The 19,063-nt window shown below is 37.8% G+C and overlaps 2 protein-coding genes across 2 annotated transcripts in view; both read left to right on the top strand.

The window, feature by feature from the left end:
- EYS (eyes shut homolog) overlaps positions 1-19,063 on the top strand; it is a 1,629,530-nt gene that overhangs the window by 1,402,455 nt on the left and 208,012 nt on the right. The window contains 2 exon segments of the mRNA XM_036248740.1: positions 4,462-4,561; positions 14,607-14,827. Coding sequence (XP_036104633.1) covers positions 4,462-4,561; positions 14,607-14,827 — 321 coding nt within the window.
- LOC118621723 (histone-binding protein RBBP4-like) lies at positions 10,927-12,925 on the top strand. Its single transcript, XM_036249085.1, is given in 2 exon segments — positions 10,927-12,218; positions 12,884-12,925. A coding segment is annotated over 1 exon segment (1,278 nt). The 3' UTR covers positions 12,205-12,218; positions 12,884-12,925.

Genomic DNA, 19,063 nt, shown 5'->3' with positions numbered 1-19,063 from the left:
TCTGTAACTTCACAGTTTGATGCTCCTTCTTTGTGTCAAACACAACACAATGATGTAGAAAATTAATAAAAAAAAAAAAAACAGATAACTAAAAATCTAAAACAAGAGAGATATCTTCCGAGACAAGAAAGAGACAAAAATGCAAAGCAGCAGAAGAGATAATACTGCAGGCCTGCCACAACGTAGGTCTGGAAACTGGGAAGCTCAGCTTCTCTAGGGAAAAGGGAGCTAAAACTTCTCACTCAAAAATATTTGTGAAAACTCACACACACACACACACACACACACACACACACTGTCCTCTGGGATTCTGACTTGTAGCAACACTAGAAGAAAACAAAAGACGATGTCCTGAGCAGAACTACCAAATATCCATTACCCAAGGTTTTAGTTCCAATGGAGAGGGACAATACGAGTGGGGAAGAAGAGAGGAAAACAGAAATATTTCCCACTCAAACTCTGCACAGCACAATATCAGAACGCATGATGAGACTGAGGAAGAAAACAAGCAAATCAGCAAATATAAAATGAATCACTACTAAAATTATTTTTTATGTATAAATCTGATGAAAACTAAAATAAGTGTTTTTAGGATGCTAGAAAGCATAGATGAAAGAACATTTATTTTAAAGGAAAAATTATAAAAGCAAATTAAGTTAACTCCAAAAGTGTGGAAAGGATTCAGAGTATAGGGGATAAAAGAACATTTTCATTGAAATTTATAACTCAATAGATAGAATAAATGGTCCTGGAGAAAAAAGGTGTCTAGGAAAAATACAGGCTAGAGAAATGAAGAGAATATTTTTTCAAATGAAAGCAAGATTAAGAAATTTAGAGAACAACTTAACAGGATTTCTAAAAATGTCTAATATAAGCTCTAGAAAAACTCTAGAAAATGATTTTAGAGAATGTCAGAAAGCAATAGTTGAGGTGATTCAGGTGAGAACTTTCCAAAATTAAAGGAATATGTAAATCTTGAGATCAAAAGTGCATTCAGAGTATTATGAAGAATAAATAATGCTTGCTCCCCACCTAGACTCATTATCACAGATAAAAAAAGATGGTCTTAAAATTGTAGAAAGAAAAATTAGAAGAACAAAAGAGCAGACTTTAAATGGAACTGATAATGACTTCACATCAATAACAAATTGCAGAAAATCTTGTACTATGTTGAAAGTTCTAAAAGAAAAAAAAATGTAAAATTTTATGCCTAGTTAAACTATTATTCAAGGGTGATGAAAGATGATAAGACTGTAAGTTTACTATCCACAAATTCTCATTGCAAGAACAATGAACAATGTACTTAGCAAGAAGGTTGATGGATAGACGTACCTGGAAGGAAAGCATAGAAAACAAGAAAACGTCAGTGAATTATTGAATTCTTAATTTGCTTTTTATAAAAACTAATTTTTTGTTTTAAGAGGTGAAATCGAGCCTGACCAGTGTGACTCAGTGGATTGAACATCATCCCACGGACTGAGAGGTCCTGGTCAGGGCACGTGCCCAGGTTGCAGGCTCAGTCCCCAGCAGGAGGCTAGCAGGAGGCACCTGATCGATGTTTCTCTCTCACGTCTATGTTTCTGTGTCTCTTTTCCCTCCTCTCTCTCTAACAAAATCTATAAAGACATATTCTTTCTGAAAGAAGTGAAACTGAAAAACACGTTCAATATCAAAATTTAGAAAACGCAAGTAAACAAAAGAGACAAATTAAAAATTATTCTCATTCCACATGTAAAGATAGCCACTGTTAATATTAGAAAAAGTAGTTCTGGTATAATCTTTATTAAAATGCTGTATCATCCAAATTGTCTTTATCTCTTTTCATATTTTATACAAATATCTTTTCATTCCATTAATTATTATTCTATAGCTCCTATTTAAAACCTGGATAGATTTCAGTTACATAAAAGTACTTGATTTAGTTCACCAACACAATCTCCTTTGTTTACCTTTTTACAACCCTTCCCTTGATTTCAGATACCCTAAACTTACGGTTTGAGCAGGATCTTCTAAAATTTTTAAATTAATTGTATTTTCCAAATCTGAATGCTTCTACCAAATTGCTTAACATTCCTGAAGACTATAAATCTAACCAACCAGAATGTTAAGGACTCTGAAAAATATATCTGTTTTATCACATTTTAATTTTTTAAATAATGCAACCTGAGTATTTAATTTTGAATTCCATTACAAGCTATGTTAGCAGAAGTAGATGAACACTTCAACTTGACTGTGTAATTTATTTTCATAAAATCTCTTTAGAGATCCCTGTCTAGTCAGCAAATAATTGCTTTAACTTTGGGTTTTAATATTAGCACTGAATGATTTATGTACATTAAATAATGTGATTCTCACTCACCATTTATGAGCTAAGAATGATTATCTCCCTTCTGTGGATAATCACACTTCAGGGAAGAAAGGTTAAGTAGTTTGCCTAAGATCACTCAGCCAGTCAATGGATTTTCTCAAAATATGATCCTTCAGTCTTTAAATCATTAGATTCAGCTGGCCTCAGCAATACTTGAGAGACATAAGGGATATGCACTTAAATGTTTTTTCTCAAATGATTTATGTGGCATAATGTCTAATTTGTATAGAGAGCATTTTTTGTTTCTTCTGACATAACTTGGTCTATAAGCAAATATGAGGCATAAAAATGAACGTGATAAGAATCTACACGTGCAAAACTCTTCTGGTGGAATTAGAGTATCAGTTTCTAAAGTAGTATACAGACTAAGCAGACAACAGAAACAACCAATCCAATTGATGGAAAGGTTGGGGGGTGGGAGGCAGGAAGTAACAGAAAGCAAATAAAGCAGAGGGGCTTTCTTTCGTAGATCTGCAGTTCAGGGTTAGAATTAACAGGCTGTAAATGAAACAGCGAGGTCTTACTTCTGAATTAGGACATGTGCATTGCCTCAGAGCTATTTCACCTGCAAAATAAAGCTTCATACAGGTTTGCCTGCCCATATCAACTATGATGGCAACTGTGCTTCACAGATCCTTACCACACGCAGTTCACACAAACGGACACTCTAGAAGTTATCACTAGAATTTTCAACAGTGATCTGATCAGAATTAGAAGTGACCTTGGTAAACTAGAATGGAGGCCAAAGAAGTAGTGGAATGATGTATTGCCAGGAACATATCAGATTTGTATTTCTAAGGAAGAGGGGATCAGCAGAGAGTTGTCTCTTTTGGATTGGAGAGGGGAAAGGGGACATTCCAGTTTGTTTTCTCCTTACACTAAGTCTCCAAAGTTAATTCTAAGAAAAAAACCTCGGTAAGTGATTTAGCCAATGAGTGTTTAATAAAACCGACATTTTATTTGAAAAGTGGAATTACCAACTGATCCGGTTTGCCTGGAACTTTGCTGGTTTTAGCACAAAAAGTCCCATATCTTGGGAGCCCTTACAATCCTAGACAAGTTAGAGTAGTTGCTTAAAATTAAAAATAAAGCCCTGGCCGGTTTGGCTCAGCGGTTGGAGCATCGGCCTGCGAACCAGAGAGTCCCAGGTTTGGTTCCCGCTAGGGGCACGTACCAAAAAAAAAAAAAAAAACTAGGCATGTTCATTGTCCAAAACTTAAATACAAATAAGCAAAATTGAGCATTGAAATCATTCACACATCAATATGCAGAGATTGTCACCGTTAGAACCAGTAAATGTATTTCCTACTGTCTCTATGAAGTCAACTTCATAACAGTACAAGTTACTATTATTACATATGTCAAGTGACAGGATAATATAATTTGAATTGTCTTTTAAAATTATATTTTGGAAATATGCTGAGTACTCTAATATGTGTACCTTTTCTGATTGCATCGTTCTATAATTCTGATAAATTTCAATGAAGTGTTGACCATTTCTGCCATTCATTCTACAAATCTCCTTAACCTTATATTTTTCTTTATCTCTGAAACGCAGTACCAGCCAGTACATTAGCAGCATGCTTTCTGAATTCTGATAACTGTATCACAGTGTAATCTCACTGCTCAGGGGTATGCAGCCTTTTATTTCTTATTCCATTTCTATTTCCCCTGTAGGCCAGGAAGGGGAAATTTCTACCTAGGGAGTTTAGCATCATTTAACATTGATGTTACGTGTCCAACAATCTCCTACATGAGTGAGACCATATGTCAACCACACTTAACACAAAATTTATCAATACCTACTTACCCACATAAAGTCCTTTTTGTTTTGTAGGGGTTTAACTTTCTGAAAGCATTTCAAGTCCTTGTTGAAAGACAGGAGGAAAGAAGGAGAATAAAATGCAGTGTTAGAAAAGAAATATATCTTTTATCTATCCTAAAATGTTCACACTTGGTTGAGGACATATTTCAGGATTATTGTGATCCAGAAATTACTTCTCTCATTGAAGAGTACTTACCATCCATGTGTGAAGTTACCCTGTTCTCACCAATAACACATACATTAATGGCTTCTTCCTTTTTATCTCCAGCTTCACAATGTCTACTGGCAGCCCTTGTATGATTGAAATGACTGCAGATGGAAAACCTCCAATACAGAAGAAAGACACAGAAATATTGCTTGCCTCTCAGGTAGGCATGCATATATCCAGTTTCAAGCAATACTAAATGTGCCTTCCATGTTTCAAATAAGTATTTATTTTTAAGCCATTGTGTTAATCATATGTTTGATTGAACACATGCCTTGTAAATCTCTGAACAAAACACCAGAATATTCATCTCTGATACTTTGGGTATAATTAAATATATTTAACGTTGCCTGTCACTATAAAAGTTTTATTAAATTTAGCATGAAATTGATTTTCTTCTCAAACTTGGCATATAATATATTATGCTTGGTTTAAGAAAAAGCTCAGGAATCTGGAAAGATTAGCAAAATGCAAAACAGTGTTTAAAAACTTATGTTGTTATAAGACATGGAAGTGCTTATACCGTGCTGTTAAAAATGTCTATTCTCAGTTGTTCATATTCATGTTGGCCAGGATATTTTTCTTAGAAACACTGAATAAAGCTAAATTGAAACAAGAGAGGATGTCTGTCTCTCCAGAGACCAGGCAATTTGCTAAGTTCTTTTTATTTTAATGATGTGGTTGGTTCCACGCTTCTTAGTATGACTTTATAGCAATACATTGAAGATAAAGAATTCCTGGTTCATTTGATCATCATGGTGAGTTAATCTGTATAATTAGAGCTCCAAAGTGCTAATTTTGGTACACATTAATGCTTTCAGTGTGTAGTGCCCTAATGAATTGGAAATTTCATTTTATTTCCATTTTTTCTATGTGGTCTCAGTTGAGTATATGCAGGCATTTAAAAGAAGCACATGAGAACATCTAACATTTGCATAGGCACGTTACATTTCCCAAATTGTGGCCACATATATTATCGCATCGGATCCTTACAAGAACCCTCCAAAGTAATAATGATTATCCCTTATATAAACCTGAGGAAACTGAGTGTCAGGTGTCCCAAATTTCATAGTGAGAAGGACAGACTCCAGGTGTTCAGATTCCCTTCCCTTTTATGTTCCTTTTCTAATACACTTGGCTAGTCCTCACTTGCTGCTGCACAAGATTCAAAACTGTCAGATGGGTTAAGTAGGAATTAAATCCGTTTTCATGCTTTAGGAAGTCATGCTGGTGCCCATGATGGCCAAATACTTAGATTCAAGGCATGGAATATTCAAATTATGGAAAGTGTATAGAACACTAATAGATTTTTGGTTTTGGTTTTTTTGTTTGTTTGGTTGGTTAATCTTCACCTGAGGATATTGTTCCATTGCTTTTTAGAGAGAGGAGAAGGAAGGGAGGGAGGGATAGAAAGAGAGGAACATCAATGTGAGAGAGGCACACCAATTGGTTGCCTACCACTCATACTCCAACTGGGACTGGGGTTAGAGCCTGCAACCCAGGTGTGTGCCCTTGACAATGGATTGAACTCGTGACCCTTCGGTGCACAGGCCAACACTCTAACCACTGAGCCACACCAGCCAGGGCACTAATCGTTTCTTTTTAAATACCCAATATAAAGTATTCAGTGTGATTTATATTTATTAATTCCTTGTAGTCATCCATTTTTATATTAAAAGCTTCATACTTTCTTATAAATAACATATAATATACTACTAATATAGTTATCAATGGATCATATTTTTAACAAATGGAATTCAACAAATGTTTGATTAATATCTTTCTGTTGTTGAAAATGATAAATATGTCTTATGCCTGTATCCTTTGTGACAAATCAGTCTCCTCACACTTTTGATTGCTTGAATGAAATACCAATCAGAATGCCCCCAAGTAATGTAAATGCACACCCAAAGACCAAGACATGGGCATACACCTTATAATTAAATGTAAAACACTTGGGGTAGTTTTAGGGTGGTAAAGAGACCACGCACTTAGGCTCTCTAAAGTTTTTTTACAACATTCTGCCTCCTGTGTTCATCCCAACTCAAGTGCTCTGAAGTCTGAATGAACACGGATGCCTTCTAGAGTGGGTTAACCCCACAGCTCATTTAGTCCTGCTGTGGAGGCCCTTTGTCGTGAGGCCTCACAGGCTGGGCCCAGTCCTGGAGGTATGGTTTGTGATGGGCTCCTGGAGCCAGCCTCCAGTTGTTTGTTGTGAGTACACCTTTTTGCTGCTCCCTTTTCTTCTTTTATTACAATGAGAGGATGGTGGAAATGTGTGGAATATGGATATAAGCACTGAGGATTTTGTAAACTGAAGCCACTTAATTTTAAAAGTCATGAATTTTAACACAAACTATTATAAATATGTTCTAACCCTGCCTCTGCTCATTATAATATAATAGAGATTTTTAAGTAGATTATAATGTGTCTTTGTGTAGGCCTCTTTGTGTTCATTCTTGTTTTAGTCTTTTGGGCTTCCTGAATCTGGATATTCATTTTCTTCCCCAGGTTTGGACAGTTATATCATTAAATAAGCATTCTGCCCATTTCTCTCTCTTCTCCTTCTGGGACTCCAATAATGCTTATATTAGTCCATTTGATGATGTCCCATAAAGCCTTTAGACTTTCTTTACTCCTTTTTAATCTTTTTTCCCCCTTTTGCTCCTTTAACTGTATAATTTAAAATAACTTGTCTTCAAGTTTGCTGGTTCTTTCTTCTACTTGACCAAGTTTTATGTTGAATTCCTCTCATGAATTTTTTTAATTGACTTTTGTATTTTTAACTCTAAAATTTCTGTTTGCTTTTTTATTATATTTCTCTTTGTTGAAATTCTCATTTTCTTTATGATTCATTTTCAGGAGCTCATTGAGCAGCTTTATGACAGTTATTTTGAATTTGTTGTCAGGTCATTCATACACCTCCATTTCTTTGAGGTTGCTTTCTGGGCTTTTATTTGTCCCATGATTGATAGTGTTTTCCTGTTTCTTCTTGTGGCTTGTGATGGGATCCAAACATGTAAAAAAAATGCAGCCATCTTTCCCAGTGTTTATGGAATGGTTTTGTATAGGAAAGAAGCTGCACCAAATAGCCCAGCTAGAGATTCTGGGACCCTCACAAGCCTTTTCTAAGAATGCGACTTGTCTAGATGTGTGTGTGTGTGTGTGTGTGTGTGTGTGTGTAAATTCTTTATTTTACAAATTTGCCAATGTCTTTTGTGGATTGCTTGTAATTTTTTTGCCCCCTCTGCTGTCTGACTGCAGTACTGCTGGTTCTCTGGGCCTGCAGCAAGCCACCCAGGTTTCTTTTGTTCTCAGCAGCCCCCAAGTTTCTCCACTACACTGAGTCTCATCATAGCTCCTACTTGAGCAAAATACAAACCAGTCTCTCAGGAAGGCCCCTGAAAATCCAAAATGTTAGAAGCAGTTCTTCTCTTCTCTACCCATGGCCCCCACCCATCCCCCTACTGCCCCAGGAAGAGGCCACTGAGCTGAATCAGTCTCTACTCTATCACAGGTCCTCTGGAGAAGCAGGACACCATCTAGTTCTCTCTCTCTCTCTCTCTCTCTCTCTCTCTCTCTCTCTCTTCAGTAATACCCAGGCATCTGGAGTATGCCAGGTCCTATCAGTGTTCCATGACAGGCTAGACAGAAACCCATTCTTCAGGTAGCACCTGAAAAGCCATAATTTTAGATGCACATTCCAACTCTTTCCATCCCCAGGAAGAAGTCAGGAGTTGGGGGTTCCCACCCATTCTCTTCCACTGGAGTGGGGGAGGGACTATGCTGAGTGAATACATGCTGGTCCAAACCTTCACCTTTGTTCTCACTGGCCCCAACCTGGCACCCTTTCCTGTTAACACTTAGATTCAGATAAGACAGCCACTGGTCTTTTAGGCAGCACCCTGAAAAATCTACACATAGGATATATGTCTTAGCTTTCTATTTTCCCCAAAGAGAAGCTGGAAACTGAAAGTTTTCTCTTTATCCTGCCACACTGAGCCGAGGGGAGTGCTATGGTGAATGAGTGTCCCATATGTTTCTGCTGGTCTCAGAACAGCTGGTTTCAGCCACATAGGGTGCAGGTACCTCTCAAATGAATCTATACATTCCTCACAAGGAGACTCGGTCTGTGTGTTGTGAAATCAGTGTCTCCGTGAGAGAAGGAAGGAATATCTGGAGCTTCCTATTTGCCATCTTACTGACCAGAAAGCTGCTGTTTTCTGACTATTTTATTTCTTTATGATTTACTTCCCCAGATAACATTTAACGTCCTTATAGACGAGAGTGATCTCACATCCTTCTTTTCTGTCTCCACTTCCCTATAGCCATGTGCTCACAGGGTAGCAACTCAATTTATTAATTACTAAAGTTCAGGTCTTCCTTCAACTGGTGAGAAGATATATTATTTTGAGAACATTTTCTAGCCTAGAAAGCCTTAAGAATCAAAGGTTTAATGGTGAAGTGTGGGACCCATGAGGATTTCAGTGATATTTATCAAATTAAAAAATAACCCTTTGTGTGAGCTCCTTGATATTAATCTCATCTGTAACTCAAGAACTTCCATAAACGCACTGCCCTGTACTCTGTGTTGTATATAGATAGATAGATGATAGATGATTGATAGATAGATAGATAGATAGATAGATAGATAGATAGATGATAGATGATAGATAGATAGATCGAGATAGACATAGACATAGACATAGACATAGACATAGACATAGACATAGACATAGACATAGATATATAGAGAGAGACATGTTATCATTAAAGCCACAGTAATACTCCTTGGATGGTATTCACTGAGGACCATCCATATGCTGAATCTGGCAAACCAGCAAGTTTCTAAGGCAGCATGAAGCAGGAAAAGAGGCCTCAAAGCCAAGTAGAAACTGAAAGAAAGCAGGATTGGGTTTCATGAATCAGGTCATGTGGACAAACTTGTGTCAAACCTCCTCTTTGCAAAGTGCTGCTATAGACTCGGAAACCCAAGTCAACGAGGAGTGGAGGCCAAGCTCTAAAGGGGTATAATTAATATAAAAAAGACTGTGAACATAAAGTACCATGTCACTGGGGAAGGGGGAGCAAATAACAGCAAAGGGATGGAGGGTCTGGATTAATCCTGCTTCTGCCTTTTAATTCCCTTTCGTTTAATGTCTCTAAACAAAGAATTTAGAACTTAAATCACATGAAAAAGTTATTTAAATAAATCCTCTTCCCAAACAAGTTACCCAACATCTTTTATCTATCTTCATTCCAATACTCCATATCTCTAGTTTTGAATTTGTCTGCATGCAATTCAGATATTAAAAACAAAAATCTACAATAACACTAAGTAAAAGTCAGTCCATTTAAATTTTGTCATTATATTCTTGGATAAAGACAAGTACACTCTGATAGTTCATCTTAACCAAAAAATACATTTGCAGTTACCTTCCTGTATTTCATTCACAAGTTATTTAACTTCAGACAGACTTGAGGATGTAAAACAAAACATTGACTCAAACGTCATAACAGACATGTATGCAGTACCACAATATCTAAATTTAAATGAAGACAAAACAGGAAAGAGAGAAAGCAGCTTTTTATTCATCTTCCCCTTCTTCCCCAGTTTTTAAAAAGTTTATTTCTTTTTGCCTTCTTATTTTATTCCTGCATGTTATAAAAGAGCACTGTATTCTTCCTTTAAAGAGAAACTCTGAGAGTAAAGGGAATGCTCATTCATTCTTGTCAGGTGTGGAGTCCTGTCCCCTCAGTCACCATTCATATTTTTCATTATCTCGATCATTCTTCCTTGATTGTCCATGTCTGCTCTCTGTGGTTTTATCTTGTAAGATCATATCTTGATGTCAGACTCTATTCTCACTAGTCTGATTCACAAGGAGTTCTTAGGAAAGATTTGTTTTAAAGACCTGTCTTCTTAGGAATGATTATACACACAGAAGTCAGCTCTTGGATAATTGAGAGTCTGGGGATAGAGAGAGTCAACCATTTTAATGGTTATCTATGTGCAGTCAATGACAGCTATTTTTGGGTTTTTTAAGACATTGCGGGGCTCCAACTAAGTTTGAGCTTCAGATCAGAAGAAATACAAGAGCCATTTATTTCCATTGTTTGGGTGTTTTTTAATGGTCTAATAAATCATAGATGGCTCTATAGACTTTCCCTTCGATCTGTCTACTACTGACATTAGAGGAGGATATTGTTTCATCCTCAATCAGTTTTATGCTAAATCAGCACACTTGTCAAAGCAGTGAGAGGCTTGCTGTTCCAGGTGTGTGGTCAACACACAAAGATGTCAGAGATCCTCAGTGAGAGGAAGGTCATAGCCTGGGATTTGCTGAGTCTGCAGGTTTGTGATAGATCCCTGATTGCCTTAACCATGAGTTACTTATCTCAGGTGATAAAAGAGCTCTGCTAATAGTTTTTTAGAGTAATTAATATAAATGGACATAGCAGGCTCGTAACTTCCTCGCCCCTCCCGCAACAGTAGACCTCAGGATCCCACTGGCTTGCCTGCACGCCATGGACGACAAGGAAGCAGCCTTTGATGATGCAGTAGAAGAACATGTGATCAACAAAGAGTACAAAATATGGAAAAAGAACACCCCTTTTCTGTACGATTTGGCGATGACCCATGTTCTGGAGTGGCCCAGCTTAACTGCACAGTGGCTTCCAGATGTAACCAGACCAGAAGCGAAAGATTTCAGCATTCATTGACTTGTCCTGGGTACATACACGTCGGATGAACAAAACCACCTTGTGATAGCCAGTGTGCAGCTCCCTAATGATAATGCTCAGTTTGATACTTCACACTACGACAGTGACAAAGGAGAATTTGCAGGTTTTGGATTTGTTAGTGGAAAATTTAAAATAGAAATCAAGATCAACGATGAAGGGGAAGTAAACAGGTCACGTTATATGCCACAAAATACTTGCATCATCGCAACGAAGACTCCATCCAGTGATGTTCTTGTTTTTGACTATACAAAACATCCTTTTAAACCAGATCTTTCTGGAAAATGCATCCCAAACTTGTGTCTTCGTGGACATCAGAAGGAAGGCTATGGGCTTTCTTGGAACCCAAATCTCAGTGGGCACTTACTTAGTGCTTCAGATGACCATACCATCTGCCTATGGGACATCAGTGCTGTTCCAAAGGAAGGAAAAGTTGTGGGTGCGAAGACCATCTTTACAGGGCATACAGCAGTAGTAGAAGATGTTTCCTGGCATCTACTTCATGAGTCTCTGTTTGGGTCTGTTGCTGATGATCAGAAACTTATGATCTGGGATACTCGTTCAAACAATACTTCCAAACCAACCCACTCAGTTGATACTCACACTGCTGAAGTGAACTGCCTTTCTTTTAGTCCTCACAGTGAATTCATTCTTGCCACAGGATCGGCTGATAAGACTGTTGCCTTTTGGGATCTGAGAAATCTGAAACTTAAGTTACATTCCTTTGAATCACATAAGGATGAAATATTCCAGGTTCAGTGGTCACTTCACAGTGAGACTATTTTGGCTTCCAGTGGTACTGATCGTAGACTGAATGTCTGGGGTTTAAGTAAAATTGGAGAGGAACAATCCCTGGAAGATGCAGAAGATGGGCCAGCGGAATTGTTGTTTATTCATGGTGGTCACACTGCCAAGATATCTGATTTCTCCTGGAATCCCAATGAACCTTGGGTGATCTGTTCTGTGTCAGAAGACAATATCATGCAAGTGTGGCAAATGGCAGAGAACATTTATAATGATGAAGAGCCTGAAGGAAGTGTGGATCCAGAAGGACAGGGATCTTAGATTCGTCTGCACTTGTCATTTAGACTGCCCTTTTTCCCCTTTCAACCCTGATATTGATTTAACACTGGTTTTGAGACACAGACTTTGTTCTTCTATCCCTCTGTAATAGGTACCATCAACAATGCTACTGGCCCAAACCAAGGGTGTTTTCTAAATATTAACTGGGGACTTGATTCAGCAAAGCCACAGACTTATATTTAAATTTTCTTCAGGAATTTTCTAGTAACAGAGATCTAAAGTAGCCACTGAGCCCGGGCCGGTTTGGCTCAGCGGTTAGAGCGTTGGCCTGCGGTCTACAGAGACCAAGGTTCGGTTCCCACTAAGGGCATGTACTTCGGCTGCAGTTTGTCCCCGGCCCTGGTCAGGTCGTGCAGGTGGCGGCCACTCGATGTGTCCCTTTCACGTCGATGTTTCTCTCTCTCTCTTCCTCTCTCTCCCTCCCACTCTATCTGAACAAAATATCGAAAAATGTCCTTGGGTGAGGATAAAAAAAATAATAATAATAAAGTAGCCACTGAAAGGCGAATATTGGGTACGGTTGTTTTATTTTTCTTTGTATGCTCTACCCCCAAGTTCTTCAGGCTCATTTAAGTAAAGGCTAGAAGTAAGGAATAGAGCCAAGTGAGGTAGATATGTGAGCCATGAAGTATAAGTACTGCAAGGTGTCATTTTTATTCAGGAATTAGGGGAGATTCAAGTCGTATAAATTCCTACTCTGAAATCTTCACACCTGACTTTTCAAGATGCACATTTCCTATGTAGACCAGTCTCCTCTCAGTCAGTTTCTTGAGTTAAGACAAAACTACGTGTTCCTCTGTTCCATATATTTTTGCTTATTAGTGTATTTCTTGAGCTGTTTTCATATTATTTCTTTCCTTTCTGTGAAATGGTTTAAAAAAAAAAAAAACTTGGGACCACCAAGTTGTAAAGATGTATGTTTTTACCTGACAGTTATACCACAGGTAGACTGTCCAGTTAAGCTGAGAAGAGTGAATCGATAGCTTGTATTTGTTTTTAATATTAAATTAATCCTGGATAAGAGTTGCTTTTCTTTTTAGGAGTTAGTCCTTGACCACTAGTTTGATGCCATCTCTGTTTTGGGTGACCTGTTTCACCAGCAGGCCTGTTACTCTCCATGACTAGCTGTGTAAGTGCTTATAATGGAATAAATTGCTTTTCTACATTAAATAAATAAATAAATAAATAAATAAATAAATAAATAAATAAACCTAGCATATAAAAAAGGATGTGAAAACAAATAAATGTTCTCCTATGCTGCGTGAGGACTCTATTAATACACCTTGAAACCTTTACTCCACTATACCCAAAGCTACTCATCATCTGGGTAACTATAGATGAGTCCTATATGAAGCACTGAGGAAAAAAATAAAGAATGCTCTTAGGAGCAGAGCACAAGTCACTGAAAAAGGATAAGAGCTCAAATAATAGAATTAGTTTGATCTATTATGAGTCATGGAGATGCTTTGATATTTCTAGAATTGTACATGCTTGCTTCTATTCTCTAAAAGCACATTTGCACTAAACAAAAAAAAATAGTAGTATCAATATTAAGTGATATTACTAGGCATCTCCCGTCCTCTCCTCCCACCATAGTCATAACTTAATTCATTGGTTCTAGTTTTTGAATGCTTGCAATGACAGCTTCACATTTAAATGTATCTGTAATACCAAATTAAATACTTTCTGACACCAGCTTGGACTGAGTGAGTGAGTGTTGAGGATAAGCATATCAGAGACATAAACTGTATCCATGCTGCTGCATCTACCTGTCACGTGCCTAACAGCCCTGAAGGTCACAGTCTCATTGCCAGTTCTTCCAGACTTCAACTGTAGCTCATAGATTCCTACTGAGCAAAGCTGCACTGTATGTACATCTAAATGATAAAAGTTCAATTTATTTATGTTGCTGAGGTGTATGAAAGGAGAGATTAGTAGCAATTTATATATGCAAGTGCCTTTTTATCATCATTCTGGTCAATGAGGATAAGCTCTATTTCCAAATAAAGTTACGTTCTGAGGTACTGGAGGTTAGGACTTCAACATATGAGTTCAGTCTGTAACAATAATTAAATAACAAGGTTTCATTGTCTTTATCAGTTATTATTATCAATTCCAAAATACATTTCAAAGTAACCAATCAACAAGTTTTGTCAAATGCCCATTTTTTGTACTAAAATGTATTAGCTATTGTGAGAGATACAAAAGAAATAAAAAATAAGGGCTCTTTTCTACAGTAACTTAACTTACCTCCTAGTAGGGTTGACAAAACTAGCCAACAATTGAAACCTTTTTAACACAGAACAACATGCAATTACAGGCCTGTCTCCTATGATGTAACACCTTATAAGAAGATTTTGTTGTTGTTGTTATCTTTCCTATAGGTACATTTTCAATCAATGTTCCTTGGTCATATTCCTGAAAATGTTAAGATCCATAAGAATGCGGGCCCTATTGATAGGTTCAAGAGCTGCATTGGAGAGCTTCAAGTAAACAACAAAGAATTCTTCATCATTGATGAAGCACTACGTGGAAAGAACATCGAGAACTGCCACGTCCCTTGGTGTGCTCATCATCGATGCCACAACAACGGCACCTGCATTAGGTTAGTATAAGCCTCCTGACCTCTAACTTATATTGCATGACTTCTAATTCTCAAAACAACAAAACCAGCAGCATTGTGATCTGGGTGATAGAAAGAAAGGTCTGGAACATCTAAGTTTTTGCATGCATCGCCGAGGTGATGCACACATGTGGTAGATACTTGTTTGCTCAAAGAAATGTTTATATAATGGCTCCAATGGCAAGAAATTCCTGACCTCTGTAAATAACTAGGTAACTGGACCTGATTTTGACAGTTTTAAATGTATCCAAGTGCAAGTTTACCAAGGTGTTCTGCTTTTTATAAATATGAATGGAAGATTAGTCATTGAGAATGGTTTTGATGCATTAATTTCTATTGTGTTTGTTTTGCTTCATCTTTAAAAAATCTACTTATATCTCTAAAATTAGAGGTGGAAAAAAAGTACCTTTATTTCTTCTTTTAATTTGCAATCCTATGTGTACATTTCCTCCTTCAAGTAAAGATGCATCGTGTTTATAAGCTTAAGATCTTAATTAAAATTATGTTCTGCTCCACTGAAATGTCTTAAGTGACTCAACCCTGAGGGAGTCTCATTTGGACAGTGTAAAACATAATCCCAAATTTCTTCAATCCTCTGAGAAATCTTTCATTCAAGGCTACAAGTAATGACAGCATGGAAGCAGAAACATGTACAGACTATAATAATTCAAGTCATGAAAAAATTTACCAAATCTCACAGGAAATATCTTAATTAATTCACTTCAGTGGATCTAAGGGGAAAGCTATCAAGTCATTAATGACTCCATAAAAGCAAACACCTATATGCATAGTGTAGGAAAGAGAAAAATTCTATTTGCAAAAGGGGGATAGGAAATGGTAGGCAGAGGTGGGCTCTGAAAGTAATTCCTGGACTAGAAAATGATGAGAGAGACGACCAAATGGCAAAGACAAGGAATGGAGGAATGGACAGGAATAATAAAGTCAAGGTAATGTGTTTACCAGATAATCATAGCCTGACTGTAATAAATTTGAAGAAAAAGCATGGTTTAGTAAAAAGGGAAGACATGAGCTCTTAGGGTGTCTAAAACATTTGCTCCTGATTAACTGTATCTGAGTCTGTGACTTGATCTACACATTTGTAATATAACCACAGCAATATAGACCTGTTTCATTTAGGGTAAGTATAACACATAAAGTTTTAAAGAATTTAAAAGAGAGTGCATTTTTTAGGCTAAGATCATGGATAACTTCCTTGGCCACAGTCACTTTTTTGAAGGAAACAAAATCAGGGCCTTATTTAAAAAGCATTCTGTTTTATAATGAATTTGTTAATAGCAATTGTTTTGAAAAATAATAATGCACCCTTATCCAGCAAGACAATCTACCCTGCAGAACAGCTTGCATTTGTGCTTAATTAAGTGAAGAAACTGGAAACAGTTTCTCCTACTGACTTCCTAATATCTGAAGTATTTGTCATGTAACCGAAATAAATATTGTCAATGAGGCTTTACCACTGATTGAATTATAGAAGTAACAAAAATTGTGTGTCCTTCCTTCCTATATGTTATCAACAGACTCTCTCATAGCCCCCATCACCCCCTCTACTGGTATTCAATCCTTTGCATGATCCCCTCTAACATCAGTGTAGATAGGACCAGTGACTTACTTTTAACCAACAGAATAACAAATAGATTAGGGTGATGGGATGTCACTTACTTCCATGATTAGATTACATAGTATTGTGAGCTGCAGCTTGGAAGGACACTCTCTCTCTTGCTGATTTTGATAAAGGATGTAGAAATTTGGGGAAGGTCCATGTGACAAGGCACTGAGGGCGGCCTCCAGCCAACAACCAGCAAGGAGCTGAGGGTGGCCACTTGCCAGCTGTGTATCCAACAAATAAAATGCTTCTTCACATCCTATGAACAACATGATTTCTATTCTTATTACCAGTGTTTAACTCCCATAAATTACCCCTTGCATTACTACACTCAGGACATGCTGGTCCCTGGCAACTCTGACTCTCACACCAGTATGTCCCCATGCACGCCAAAACCACAGGACATTGGATTTGGCCAGTTTCAGTACAACAACAGCAACAAAAATAGGCATTCCAGCTGTTTCATAACAGCAGGAGTGAAAAATTCATTGAAAGCATGGAGCCAAGGGAAGATGTAAAGAATAATTGTTTGGTTCTGAAGCTGGTGACCAGGATACTGGAATAATTGCAGGAAAAAGAGGAAAGAGGATGAGTTCAGTTTGGCCTTTTCATCCTCAAGAGTCAGATGACCATCCAAATGGGGATATCCAAATGTTAGCAATGGTCAGAGCATACGCACAGATTTGGGGCCAACTATGTAGAGCTTATGGCCGATCCATGTAATTCTTAAAAGGAAGCTAACAGAAAAGAAAACAGAGCAAGGAAACATTTTTAGAAAAACTACATTGGAATTTCGTAGGAAGGAGGCAGAATGAGTGGAAGAACAACTGAAAAGAAGGAGGAGGCCATCTGGGGTGCTCTGCACTGGATGTTTGTGCCCCCCCCCAAATTCATATGTTGAAATCCTGATCTCCAATGTGATGCTTCTTGGAGGAGGGACTTTGGGGAGGTAATTTGGTCATGAGGGTGGCGCCATCATGAATGGGATCAAAATTCAATACAAGAGCACAGATGGCTGAGGGGCCACAGAGATCATCAGAACATAAATGCTCTCTGTCACTCTTCCCCAGTCTGTGTAAAACACCAATACACATCCATACACAGAACTTTCCAGCAGTCTGTGCAGTAACCAGATATGGGCTGAGGGTGAGTCCATTAGCAGCCTCAGACCAACCAAGCTGGTCATAAAAAACCACCACCATGACCAATAGCCTGCCTCCAGCAGACACATACCCACACTTGGACTACTATCAGTGGTGTCACGTTTTCCAACCAAGGAACCTGGAGAAACTGTGCTACCAAGCTGAACTGACTTAATGCATTTGTCAACTCGCTTGCCATCTATATTGTTGGCCAAAGCCAAAGTTTCCTTTAGGCTGCCACATCATAAAATGGATCTCTCCAGAATCCTCCCAACTCTCTTCCAGCGCTTCTCAACCTTTGTGTCTTCTGATGCCATCTTCTGAGCCAAGCCAGGCAGACTTCTAAACTCCCCTCCTCTCTTTTCCTGTTTACCCCAAAGTGGGGATTGGATGCAAGACAGCTTTCAAAACAGCAGAGTGATTTAAATGAGATGTATAAATTTGCAACCTTTCTGGATCCAAAGGGAATGGACAAAGTGACCTGGTGGAATTCTTTTTAGGTCTACAGTTTTATTATTTTATTTTCAAAATAATAGACCATCTTTGTTCAGAATAAAAGAGTCATTATTACAAAAATAAGAAGAAAGCTCTTTTACCTCACTGATTTCCTGTCTCAAGATATAGGGACACTAATGTTTTAATACTATAGCAAGTGTGCATGATGCTTTCACTTGAAAATGAAAATAATAATTTCTCATAACAATTTAATTGTTCTAGTCCACAGATTTTCATCTAAGCTTGGGGAGCCCTGGCTGGTTTGGCTCAGTGGTTAGAGCTTTGGCCTGCAGACCAAAGGGTTGCTGGTTTGATTCTCATCAAGGGCAGTACCTGGGTTGCAGGTTTGATGCCCAGCCCCAGTAGGGGACATGCAGGAGGCAGCCAATTGATGTGTCTCTCTCACATTGATGTTTCTCTCCCTCCCTCTCTCTCTCTCTCTCTAAAATCAATGGAAAAATATCCTTGGGCAAGGATTAACCAAAAAAATTAATATAAATATAAGGGAATGCCTTCTAATGGGTACATAAGAACCTTAAGAGGCAGAAAATGGTCAGTCTACACACACACACACACACACACACACACACACACACATGAACATTCTAATCTCACACACTTGAACATTCTAATCTATATCTCCTGGAAATGCACACCCACTGTCCCCAACATGTAAAGATAATGGTGGTTTAAGAGATAACCCTTTTTTTAAAAAAGCATGTTCTAAGCAAGTGTAAGATGGTAAGTTAACAGAGGTTCAGGGCACAGAGCTACACTTTAGGGTTCACAAAATAAAATACAGTTACATAGCTGTTTATAAACAAAATCATTGCTAACATTAGTAGCTTGGTTGCTATAATTCACTATTAGTGCTGTCCCTACATTGTCTGTGAAGGTAATCTGCTTACAGGAAGACAGATTTCATGTGAAAAAGTATTACGGGTAAGTGTTACTTCAGCA

This window comes from Molossus molossus, unplaced genomic scaffold (genome assembly GCF_014108415.1).
Source record: "Molossus molossus isolate mMolMol1 unplaced genomic scaffold, mMolMol1.p scaffold_m16_p_8, whole genome shotgun sequence".
In the NCBI taxonomy this organism is placed as follows: domain Eukaryota; kingdom Metazoa; phylum Chordata; class Mammalia; order Chiroptera; family Molossidae; genus Molossus; species Molossus molossus.
This window is presented reverse-complemented; position numbering and strand designations above follow the sequence as displayed.